General features: G+C 39.5%; 1 protein-coding gene across 3 annotated transcripts in view; it reads right to left on the bottom strand.

Annotated features, from left to right (window-relative positions):
• Nucleotides 1-12,325, bottom strand: part of LOC122079792 (probable inactive ATP-dependent zinc metalloprotease FTSHI 5, chloroplastic) — a 60,878-nt gene that overhangs the window by 32,571 nt on the left and 15,982 nt on the right. For 2 of the 3 annotated variants that reach the window (XM_042646515.1, XM_042646514.1), the window contains exon 11: nt 10,317-10,445. In XM_042646515.1, the coding sequence (XP_042502449.1) occupies nt 10,317-10,445 (129 nt within the window). Of the gene's footprint in view, nt 1-8,159; nt 8,407-10,316; nt 10,446-12,325 lie in introns of all 3 variants that reach the window. The other variant, XR_006140532.1, reaches the window with a different exon arrangement.

Below are 12,325 nucleotides of genomic sequence, written 5' to 3'. Positions count from 1 at the left end.
TTCTTCTTTGACAAGAGTAGAAATATAGTGGATGACCTTAGGGCTTAGGCACTCATTTTGGCATCATAGAGGTAAGTATAATAAATACTTGTATTTTTTGTCTTCTTTTCTTTATATTTATAATTTTGTTTCATAATTATGTATTTATATTATACGTCAATATGATTGATGATGGATGAAGATGAACTTAGTTTATTCACTTTATTGATTTGTTTTCTTGATGAATATCTTACACTGGTGTGAATATGAACCTTTAATATTTATTTAACATATGAGCCAAATAGATTGGTTTTATAAAAAAATTACACAGGAACGCTTTAGTCAATAAGGCGACGCTTTATGCCAGCTTTATCGCTAAGGCGCTCCGAAAGACCCTCAAACTCCTCCGTCGCCTACCGCCTTACCGCCTTAAAAACTATGGTTGTATATATATATCCGAAAGCCTTACACACTAAAACAAAGATTATTATCTAGACAATGAGCACAATCAATACTAAAATGTAGTGCAAGCCATTGGGTTTGTAATAGCCCGTTCTAAGCAAGTACAACATTAACAGTAATGCAATTGCATTGCCCAAAAATAAAAATATCATGGTTTATGCAAAAGTTTAAGCACTTTTGAATTTCTATCATGCCATCATAATTTTTGGTTGCTTGTGTGTGTTTATTTATTTCCTCTCTTTCTTTATTTGTTGTTTCTTCAGCCCAAGTCAAATCGAATAGGCAAACCACTCCGTTTGCCTCATCCCTAAGAAAGAAGGAGCTTCCTCCATGTCAAACTATAGACCCATCTCCTTGTGCAACTAATTGTAGAAGTTTATTGCCATAGTCCTTGCAAACTGTCTTAAGTTGGTGGTTGACTCCTTACTTAATGCCAGTCAATCAGCTTTCATCGTTGGTAGAAGCATTTTTTACAACATCCTTCTTTGTAATGAGATTGTTTGAGGTGTTGACAAAATCTCATTCTACTGCTGCCCTCATGAAAATTGACAACCATAAAGCTTTTGACTCCCACAAGTGGGATTCCATGTCCAAAGTTATGCTTAAGGTATCCTTTCCCCCTGTCACTGTCAATAATATTCATTCTTGCATCTCCTCTCCTTGGTTTTCACTTCTTGTTAAATGGATTCCAACCAAATACTACTACTCTACTATGGGCATTCAATAGGATTTCCCCTTATATCTTTTCATTCTCTCTAGCTCTTGAAGTCCTCTCTAGGAGTATCCAATCCAATATGGACCTGCACCTCATTTCCCCCATTCGCGAATGCAAGTTCCTCAGGCTTACCCACCTTGCTTTTGTTGATCATCTTATGATTTCTCAAAAGCAGCCCCTGTTTTTATTGAGAAAATCATGGCCTGTTTGCACCGGTTTAAGGGATTTTCGGGTCTTCAGACCAATCTCCTTAAATCTCAACTTTTCTTAGCACGGGTCTCTGATGCAGACAAGTCCACCTTCCTTCAGATGACAGGCGTCTCCCTTGGATGCCTTTTGGTTAAGTATATGGGGCTGTTGTTGATCCCGACTAGGCTGACTTCCCATCATTGCACTCTCATGTAAAATCTTATCCACAAGATGCTCCAACTTTGGAAGGGCAAGTTACCATCTTATGCAAGGAGATTGGAATTGACTCCATCAGTTCTCCAGTCTTAATTTATTGTTCTGGTGTTTTTTGGCTGCCTCAAGCTACTATCAAGCAATGGAGTCTCTAGTGCGTGCCTTCCCTTGGAAAGGAACAGAAGCATCCAGATTTCTTCGCCCAATTAGTTGGGTTGCTGTTTGCCTCCCCACAGAGGAGGGAGGTCTTGGTTTGAGAAGGATCAAAGAGGCCAACATTGCAAGTGTTCTCAAGTTGATCTGGAAAATTGTGGCTAGAAAAGACAGTATTTGGGTTGATTGGGTCTACTCTAGTCTTCTTTGAAAGGAGTCTCTTTGGATAGTGCCTACTTCCTCCGATGCTTCTTGGGTCTGGCATGAAATCTTGAAACTAAGGTCTATTGTTATCGGTGCCGTCTATCTGTTTGATTATGGGGAATAAATTGGTCAGTCTACTTTTGACAGCCCTCTTTATTTATAATAAATGAAAATAGGTACAAGTTACAAGTATGCCTCATCTTGCACACTTTCTGTGCATTCTTCCCTTGAGAAGCATACCCAGGTTACGTTATACATAGTTGTCAAGGTGACACCTAGGCATCCAGGCCCCTTGGTCACCTTGCGTCTGGACCCCCTCCAACGCCTTGGGTTGCCTAGACGCCATGAGAACTATGGTGTTATATAAACTTCATGTAAGTCACCATATAAAAATGCATCTTGAATGTGAAGCTGATATAAGGACCAGTCAGGCTTGAAAACTAGAGAGACAAGAACACGCATAGAGTTAAGCTAAGCAAGTGAGCAACAAGAGAACGTCACAGAATAATAAACTCCAGGGAAATTTACATCCACCTCCATTCGCGTTTGCCCTTATTACCATAGATGTCACAGCGTCATGGCAACCCAAGGCGGTGGAGGGGTGGCTAATCAATTTGGCAGTGAATCACCCGCTAGGCGATGCCATGGCGATTAATGCCATAACGATCAAATCGCCTATATGTTATTTTTATTTCCCTTATTTTCTAAAGTTATTTTGTATGTTATAATATATATCCTATGACATAAAAATCCAATCAAAATTAAGCAACATCAAGTCATAAAAATCAACATAGTCAAACTCACATCAAATCATAAAAAATCAACTTAACTTATTGACATTTAGAGAAATGCTCTTCTTCTATAATAAATTTTATGAGTCAAAAGATTTTATTTTTAGATGAAACTTTTTGTATTGGGAATAAGTATAACACAAAACTAGCTTTCCAACAAATCTAAGATTACTTAATTTTGAGTTGTTATGACAAAGTTATGTTCCAGTCAAACTTATTTTAAAGTGTGCGAATGCTATTAAATCTCCTGAATGGAAATAATTTTATTTACATGAAAACAAAAGGGTTTTTAGTAATGTTCTACTTTGATAAGATTTATAAAAAAAATCAGAATTGAGAAAAACATTAGCATTCGAAAATTGAAAATCGCCCTATAACCAAAAATCCAGTTTTTGTTCTTGGACCCGAGGGTTGACTTTTTGTCCTTTTGGAATTTGATTTTTAAACTATTTTTATTGGATTCAAATAGGGGGTATTTGCTTATTTATGAATAATATCTGAAGTAAATGAAAAATCATTTACTTAAATGGTATAGTCGCCTAAGCTCCAGGCAAACTGCCTAGACGCCAAGGTTGCGCCTTGGCGACACCCAAGGATTAAAGTATCGGTATCGATCGCCATATCGGTCGCCCAAAATTAAGAAACGTATCGGAGATACGTTAAAGATACGCATACAAATGGATATAAAACACCTTTTTAAACACTTTTGCATAAAAAATTTGTTAAAAAAAGCTATTGATAACATGTATTATGCATAAACACTAAATTGAGGGTATCGCACTAAGAATTCAGGGTTTGTAGTTGTCCCATAAATGTAAAATCCTTATTCCCAATCTTGATTTCCACTTTAGTTAGAGAGAAATATAGCTGGCAGCAACTTTGGAACAAAAACCCCTCAAAAAATTGTGTTTTCTGAAAATACCCATTTTGGCCATTATATGACCGTAGCACTGTATCGCACTATATCGATACGTACCGATATTCACTGATACGTACTGATACTCACCGATACGTACTGATCGATACATACTAATATTCACCGATACGTACCGATACATACCAAAATGTATACTTCACCTCGATTTTATATTTTTCAAAGAGTATCAATATGTATCGATGGTGTATCGGTGCATATTGGTATGTATCGTAGCATATATATCGATACGAAAGGATTTTAAATTTTCATGTATCGTATCGGTGTGCATCGTATCGGTCGGCTAAATTTAAGATACATATCGGAGGGTATCGTATCGGTATCAGAGATACTTTAAACCATGGAGCCGACACCTTGACAACTATGCTTATTATATCCACCCCTCACGTTTCATTTATTACAAATAAACCCATTCAAACTAACACCGTGAGAGAGGGGTTAGTTTTAGAATATCAAAAGACATAATTATCCATTCTTTTCCAAGCATTACAAAATTGCTCCAACCCCAGCTCACTCGAGGTACTGTAAGGGTTCTAGGTTTTCTGTATTTGTAGCCATCGATGCTTGCCGGCACCAGCTTGGTACCACCAGAATAGAGCATTTCCTTGGAAGATTTGATTGTTCAGAGCAGACATTGAATGGGTATTGAGATACTGTAAGGGTTTATTATGGAGACCTTGGCATTGAATGTGACAGAATCATGGCTAACATTCTTGAAATCGACATTGGTCACAGTCGCAGAAGCTCATGGACGATGAAGGCACTAACCTAGGCGTCTTTCCTCTTTCAATTTCAACTGTAAGAGCAAGAGTCGGACGATGAAGACATTGTAGAGGATCTGGACTCCCTCACCCGCTCTCAACCCGATAGCATTTAAGAAACAAAAACATTAGAAATTACGGGCCCGTTTGATAACGTTTCAAGAAACGAGTTTCTGCCATTTTTGTGTCAAGAAACGACAGAAACGGAACAAAAAGCATTTGACAAACTCGTTCCGTTTCTCCTGTTTTCATAAATAGAAATCAAAATTTATGGTGATTTCTGTCCCTAGAAATGGACATGACGAAACAAGCCGTTTCTGGGAACAGCTTTGGTGCCCAAAAATCATGAGGGCAAGAGCAGGGCTGAAGCAGAGTCGCTACTGCTCCCTCCAAGACCTTCAACCCTCACAAGCCCTTTTGTTTCTACGTCTCTATACCTCTGGTTATGATCGCTGTGAACAACGGGGAACTAAAGAGCCTAAGCTCTTCAGCTCCTCTCGGCTTCCCCTGCCCCAGGTTCTTCCATTACCGTAGCTTGAGGTGATTGATTAATAGTCAAGAAAATATGCCGAGCCCTTGCAAAAGTGGGCACCGACGAGGGATTGAAGAGAATGGGAGGCAGAGGAAATTGGGGTACAGGGCAGCGTCGTTTCACAGCCGAGCCCATCCCAATTTGATTGAGGCTGAGATTCGCCTGCTGAAGACTGTTCCGGATCTACTTTCTTCCGGAAAATTGCAGAAAAATTTTTCGGGGCCGACTAGGCTGACTAAGTTGCTATTGAATGTAACAATACAGGGGAGTTTGGGAGCTGTACAGGTGGTGATGTCGTCGGAGTCAACGGTTGGGGATCTGATTACGACGGCGGTGAGGTTATATTGATTGGAACAGGTTTGAATCGAGAGGAGAAGCTGAAGGAACTGGGTTCGAGGAATTATTTCTTGTGCCTTAAGAAGCCCATTGAAGCTGCGATGGATGGATCTGTGTCTTCATCTTCGTCGTCCATGGCAGTGGCATCGTTGTCTTGTTCGAACAACGTTTGATCCAAAGTTTGGAGCTGGGATCGGAGCCGTCGGACGCGTTTCAAATCTAATCGACAGTGAGCCTACCTTAGAAACAAGTATTATCAAACACCTTTTCCGTTTCTGATTCCAGAAACGGTAGTTTCCGTTTCTGCTGTTTCTTGAAACAGAAACGGCAGAAACGTTATCAAACGGGCCCTACAAAATCATTTTCTGGATTCATTTCAAGACGATCAATGTAGTCCTATCCGTTTAAGACTCATCTTTATAATCATGTTATCTTTCAACATGGGTTTTCCGTTATTAATTTACCTGATCTTCCTTCAAGCTTTCTGGCAATCAAGTTCCAGCTCTAAAGACTATATCGAGTGACAAAGTTCTTTTGAGCTACGCAGAACTACACAGAGGTCTCAATGGCCTCTACAAGAGAGCTTAGATTTTGTTACCCTGTTCAAATACACTCCAATCTTGTTCTACCCAAAATAATTTCCGCTCCCAGCATGCTCCAATAGGCCTCAAAACATGAAAACCCAACTCATAACTCTTACCCTCCCTCTGGAGAACCCAAAACCCTAAAAGATTGATTTTTTACATCGGAAAACACAAGAACCAACAATGATTTCCCCTCTGAATCCTCCTTTAAAGAATTGCAAACTAGTTAGATGTTGATTAGAAAATCAAATCTTTAAGTGGGAGAGGGAGGGTGTGTTGCAGATTGGGGTGGAATTACGATGTTGTAGCAGGAGTTGGTGCAGCCCCAAGGAGGAGGATGAGGACAACGGGGAGATGGAGGTGATGGTGGGTCCCATATTTTGTATCAAAAAATTTAAAGGAAAAGGGTATTTATGTCCTTTTTCATTTTCAAATTAACATCTCTCACAGTGTTAGTTTAGATGGGTTTATTTGTAATAAACGAAATGCAAGGGGGGTGGATATAATAAGAGCAAACACGAGGGGAGGTGGATGTAAATTTCCCTAAACTCTATTCATCTGAGTGTAGCCTCTGGCAACAAGCCAAGCTTTAAGCCACTCGTCATAGCCATCAGGGTAGTACTTACTAGTGTATACCCAAAAACACTTCAAAAGTTCCTTAACTGGAGTCAAACCAACTAGTTCCCATGGCAGAAAACTAAGAAGAGCATCCATCTCTACATCCATAGCTAATTTTCACCCAATGAGAAAAAGACTCTTGATAAGCAACAAAAGATTTTTGTGTACACAAACAGTTACCTCTCAGAGTGCAACAAATAAGTCAATGTTGGATGCAGAAGATGATGAAGCTCCAGAGGAAAATTTTGACTATGGAGAGGATGGTAGGGAGGTAGCTTCATGAGGTGCTTTAAAACGACACTTGTACACTTGAGGATTAAAGCTAAACAAAGATGGAGCATCTACAAGCGGAATTAACACAGGAATAGGACGAGATGTCGTAGAAGAAGAATCAACAAATTCTAGCTCTAAGTCACGACCCTTGAAAGAAAAATACATTGCATTCTCAAATAAAGTAACATCAAGAGCCTAATTTTTGCCTCTTGGAACCTCCCACACTGGGTGGGGATGTCTTTGTATTTTTATTTTCTTTGGGCCTAATGCCTTGTACATTCTTTCTCCTTCAGGGCCCCTTTTTCCTCCTTCGGTAATTCATTTTTATACACCCAAGAAAAAGTAACATCAATCTGTCAGGATACATAATCATAGCAATGATACACTTTTTGAGTGCAAAAATACACAAGAAAAACACACTTAATGGCATCAGGAGACAACTTATCTATTTCAATCATAAATGATGTACAAAACAAGTACAATTGAAAACCTGGAGCGGCCGGAAAACGATGAGAAGCAAGAAAAATAATAGATACAGGAAACTGATTTTGGAGAACAGAATAGCATCCCCCCAAAATATCTTGGGAACCCTCATATGAAATAATAATGTTCTAGAAATCTCTGATACATGTCAGTTTTTCCTTTCTTAACAAAATTTTTTATTTCATTATAAATTTGTTTAAAGACAAATGAAAATTTAGAACGGTCCTCTAACAAATACAGCCAGCCAATTCAAACAAGAATGGTCATCCACAAAAGTAACAAAATAATGAAAATCAGATCAACTTAACTCACCACGGACCCCAAATATCAGAATGAACTACAGAAAACAAGAATGTACTCCTCAAAACATCACAAGGAAGAAAGGAAGAATGGTGATGCTTGGCAAGTTCACAAGCTTTACTTTCAATACATGAAATGGACTTTCAACTAGGAACCATCTACTAAAGCTTGGAGAGAGAAGTGAGGAAACAGAATATGCAATTAAAGGGGAAAAAGAACTGTTAGAAGAAATAGATGCTACTGTAGAAAGCAGCACCATCAAGAATGTACGGCATCCTCCTCACACCCTCCACCAGTAGTCCTCCTTGTCTAAAGATCTCGAAAAACATAATCAGAAGAATAAAAGATAACAAAACAGTATACTTACTTGGTGAGTTAGCTATCTAAAAGAAGATTTAATGGTAATTGTGGTATACGAAGTACAGAAATCAAAGATAAAGAACTAGGGAATATACGGCATGACCAGAAACTTGAGTGGAAGAACCATCAATAAGAATGACTCTAGAATGGATAATATTTATGAAAAAAAAGGTAAAATAAATTAAACTTACCAATCATATGAGAAAAGGCATCTGGGAATCAACAAATAACCCAAGCAGAAGGAGATGAAGAGGCTAAGAGAGCAGCTTTACCTGTGTGGGCTAAAGTACCAATGAATGAGGAGGTAGACGACTGAGTCTCAGGTTGTTGTACTCTTTTAGTAGTTTGTGATAATCATCATGAGAAACAGCAACGGATTGACTTGGGCCAGATATAGAAGCAGAAGTAGTTTCATTAGACATCACTATTTAAGAATTCCCATCAGCCATTGTTGTGTTGACCAATTGCATTGCCCATAAAGAAAGCTGATTGAGAAAAGAAAGTATCCCAACCAGGTGCCTAAAGATATATAAATAATAACCAAGATTTAGTGATTACAGTAAAGACCACAGTATATGTGCATTTACACATAAACCCCTATATAAGAAAGAATTATTACAAAATACTCCCGTGGTTATTCTTAATAGATATTTTCTCTCCAATCAACTCTATTCAAAGCCATACATGTCACAAATCCTAACCTATGCATGTCTTCTCTCACCAAAAATGAAGAGTAATAGAGTAGGGATTTAACTGGAAACAAATATTTTACGGAAGGGTATTTCTGGAAGCTGACCATAAAGATGGGCACGACAAAAAAAAATACATAGAATTAAAGGGGATTAATTGTAAATAGCACAAGATATGGCTTTAAGGACAATAAGAAAAAGAGTTCTTCTTCCTTCCGTAAAACCAGAAAAGCTAGCGGAGAGAGATATTGCTTGCAAATGAGAGAACTCTCTCATATGACCTCCAATCCAACTACTTTTTCAGGATGAAGTTCCGATCCCAAGCCCTCCAAACTCCAAGCAATAATCAATCAAACCAGCAGGCTAAGAGCTAAAGAAGTCTCAATGAAATAGAGCCCGACTGAAGAAATCAGAATTCAGACCCAGGTTTGTCTTCAACTAACATCTCATGCTTCCAGCAACTTCTCGAACTGAGGTTCAACAGAATGAGTTGCCCAAGGGTGTTGATTGAAATCCCAGGGTTGAGACTGAAGTAATTGAACACAAGGGAGGTCGATTCTCAATATTCTAGGACCGTTTGGTTGCCAGAAAACAAAGCACAGTAAAGCAAATTCTGAAGGACAAAAATATAAAGAAAAGAGGTAAGAGGAAGTAGGAGAAGAAGTAAAGAAACTTAAACAGATATGTGAGGAAGAGATCAGAATGTACCTAAGAAAGGAGGGGAACAGAACAGTCACGCAGCTCCACCTCTTTGAGAGATAAACCCAACCTCAAATTTTCATTTAATATTTCATTCTAAACTCAATCTCAATGGTTGGTTACATATATAAGATGCTAATAGACTAGGAATCTGAAAAACAACTCTATTGTGATGTAAAAACAGAAAATAAAATTTAAAATTGACTTAAACTCCTACTAATTCCTACGATTCTCTAAACATGAATAAAAATAAAAGTAATTTACAAAAATAACCCCTAATTAACCCTGCGTATAACTGCATCACCCCTGGAACTTTAGCTACTGCAGTCTGAATCAAATCACCCTTCTGTGCTGGAGCACTTAGAGGCCTTCATTGCAGATCTCCATGCCACCCCAAAGACTGTATCAGAACTACTACTGACTTAGCTCTAATTTGTTCATTCCTTATTTTATCTTTTCTAGTTTTATCAATCATCCATCAACATTCTCATTTCAGCAATGTCTCCTAGAGATGGACACAAATTCTGTTGGGGTTGGGACAACATACGTGGGTAAATGCATTGTGCCAAAGTTTAGGCAAATTCAGCACCACAGAAATGACACAACCAATACCCAACCCCAAAATACTTCACATCAAGACTCCAACTTTGACACAAACTAGGACTCAACAACTTGACTCCCAACTAAGCTACACGATTCAAAAACATCAGCAAATAGTAAAATCAAGATCAAACAGAAACAGTCAGTTTCAGTTAAAAAAATAAAAAGGATAAGATGAAACCTAAGCTGATGACAACCAAATCCTTGTGTGGCATGGTCCCACCACATCATATCACAGCGGTAATTAGTAATTACAATCACAAGGGACCAAAAGTTAAAATTCAACTTCACAATTATGTAATTTCAGTTCAGAGAGAGAAAGAGAGAGAGAGGGGCAATTAAGACGAAAATTCATTAAATAATGCTATGCTGTCCATATTTGAAATTGTAATCCAATAAACTAAAGGTAACAATAAGATAACACAAACCAGCAGTTCTTACCGCAAACCAGCTACAGTAGCTCATAAGTTCATCAGTATCAAGAAATTTGCTCCTAAATGCCGTACCTTCCAATGCCAAAGGAACAAGTTTTAGCTCTATAGGCCGTAGAAGAGCCGTTTTCTCAGCAACCTGAAGAAAAGTTGACATATTAAGGGTTGACCCAAAAAAAAAAAAAGATAGATAACAGGCAGCATTAGATGTAATCTAGGCATTTTTTTCCTTCTTTCTTTCTTATTCCCCACAGTGAAAGCTATGGCATTCCTTACATTAACTATGCTTCGTCAAATAGAAGTTTTCTAGTTTGATATTTTTAGAAGTTAAAATGCATTGTCCAGAACCCACCCCACCCCCGTCGTGAGTGCCTGCCACCATGGCTGGCCTACCTGGTGGTGCATCCACCTCCCAGGCAGCCTTCTCCCCATCCTCCTCTCCCATCCCCGAGCCCCTCGGCCTCCCAGCCTCCTCCCCTCCAACCCTGGGAGGAAAGACATGGCGTGCTATGTTTTCTCTAGCACCCCTACCAGCTCGGGAGGGTCACCCTCACAATTTTGTTGCACCTATGGTTTAAGGACCTCGAAGGTATCCTCTGTGCTCAGCTAGGCCTAGGCTTCTCAATGGTGAGGCTGTTAGATGGCAACACTCCCTAGTCAGCCAATTTCATTGGCAAACGCCCTCCATTCAACATTGTCAAGATGTCTCTAAATGAGCAATGGACACCGCAAGGGATTTTAGATACTTGAAGAATAATTGTTTCTTCATATTCAAGTTCAATGATGAGGACGACAAAATGCGTGCCCTTAAGGGTGGTTCGTGGCAAGTTGGCTGAAAACCAATCTTCCTCCGGCAATGGGATCTCTATCTTCAGCTCAAGTCAACCTCACCACCATCCCCCTATGGATCACCCTTCTTGGGCTTCCCTTGCATTTATGGTGTGAAAATGGACATATTGTTGGTAACATAATGGGAAAAGCCCTATATCCGATGGCAAAACCAAGCAAATGGACAAATTATCCTTTACAAGGATATGCATTGAGGTATCTATAGATAAGTACCCTCCATCTTCCATCACTATAGCAAAACCTTCTGGCAAGAGGTGCTCTTTGAATGGCTAACCCCCGCTTGCGCAGTCTGCAAGTGTTCGGCCAAACTCTCCTGTTGCTACTAGAGTTGAACCATCCTATATGGATATCACTACCTCTGCACCTAGCAACCTATATCATACCATATACCCTCCCCATTTCCTCACTTACCCATTATGGCCCTTCCTCCTCTCGTCCCCCCTACCGCGGCCGACTCAAGAGTCAACAGGACTCTTTGCTCCAAGCTCCCTGTTTTCCCCTCTTACACCTCCCTATCTTGAACTAAATGTGAGGCCCCCTGGCTACGTCACCCACGTACAACACTGCCTCTCCTCTCCCTTGGTCCCCCTAGGCCCTCTCTAGTTGACAAGCATAAGTAGAGAGGGCCTAGGGGGATGCATTAGTAATAATAACATATATGGTTGGGCATTATTGTAATTAGATAGTTCATTCTTGGTATATATATTCTTGTTGCTATTAGAGGGGATTGATCAGCTCTTCTGTTCTCCTTGTTCTCTCTTTTCTTTTCTTCCTCTTCTTCTTCCTTCTCTTTACTCTTCTTCTTTTGTCATACACAAGTACTGGTTATTGTTTCCGTGGTTTGTTAGTCTTTTTTGTAAGAGCACGGCTTTATTGTTTTGGTGTTTCTACATGTACCTTAAAGGACCATTACCCAATGCTGGTTCCACCTATGAGGGGTCCTGGAAGGGGTGACTTTAGAGTTGGTCCTAACCTTTGGCATTTTTGCACAAAGTGGCCACCCTCAAGATTTGAAACCTGGGCATTTGCCCTGCCAGCCCGAACCTATTACTATTGCTCTAAGAAATTGCCTTTTTCCACATATAGCTTCATGGGTGTATTTTCTCTTCCATTGAGATTTCTCCATAGAGTTGTTATTTTTATCCCCCTTCTATCACACACCCCCCCCCA

This window comes from Macadamia integrifolia, chromosome 5 (assembly GCF_013358625.1).
Source record: "Macadamia integrifolia cultivar HAES 741 chromosome 5, SCU_Mint_v3, whole genome shotgun sequence".
NCBI lineage: Eukaryota > Viridiplantae > Streptophyta > Magnoliopsida > Proteales > Proteaceae > Macadamia > Macadamia integrifolia.
Note: the sequence above shows the minus strand (reverse complement) of the source record. Positions and strands in the feature narration are given on the sequence as shown.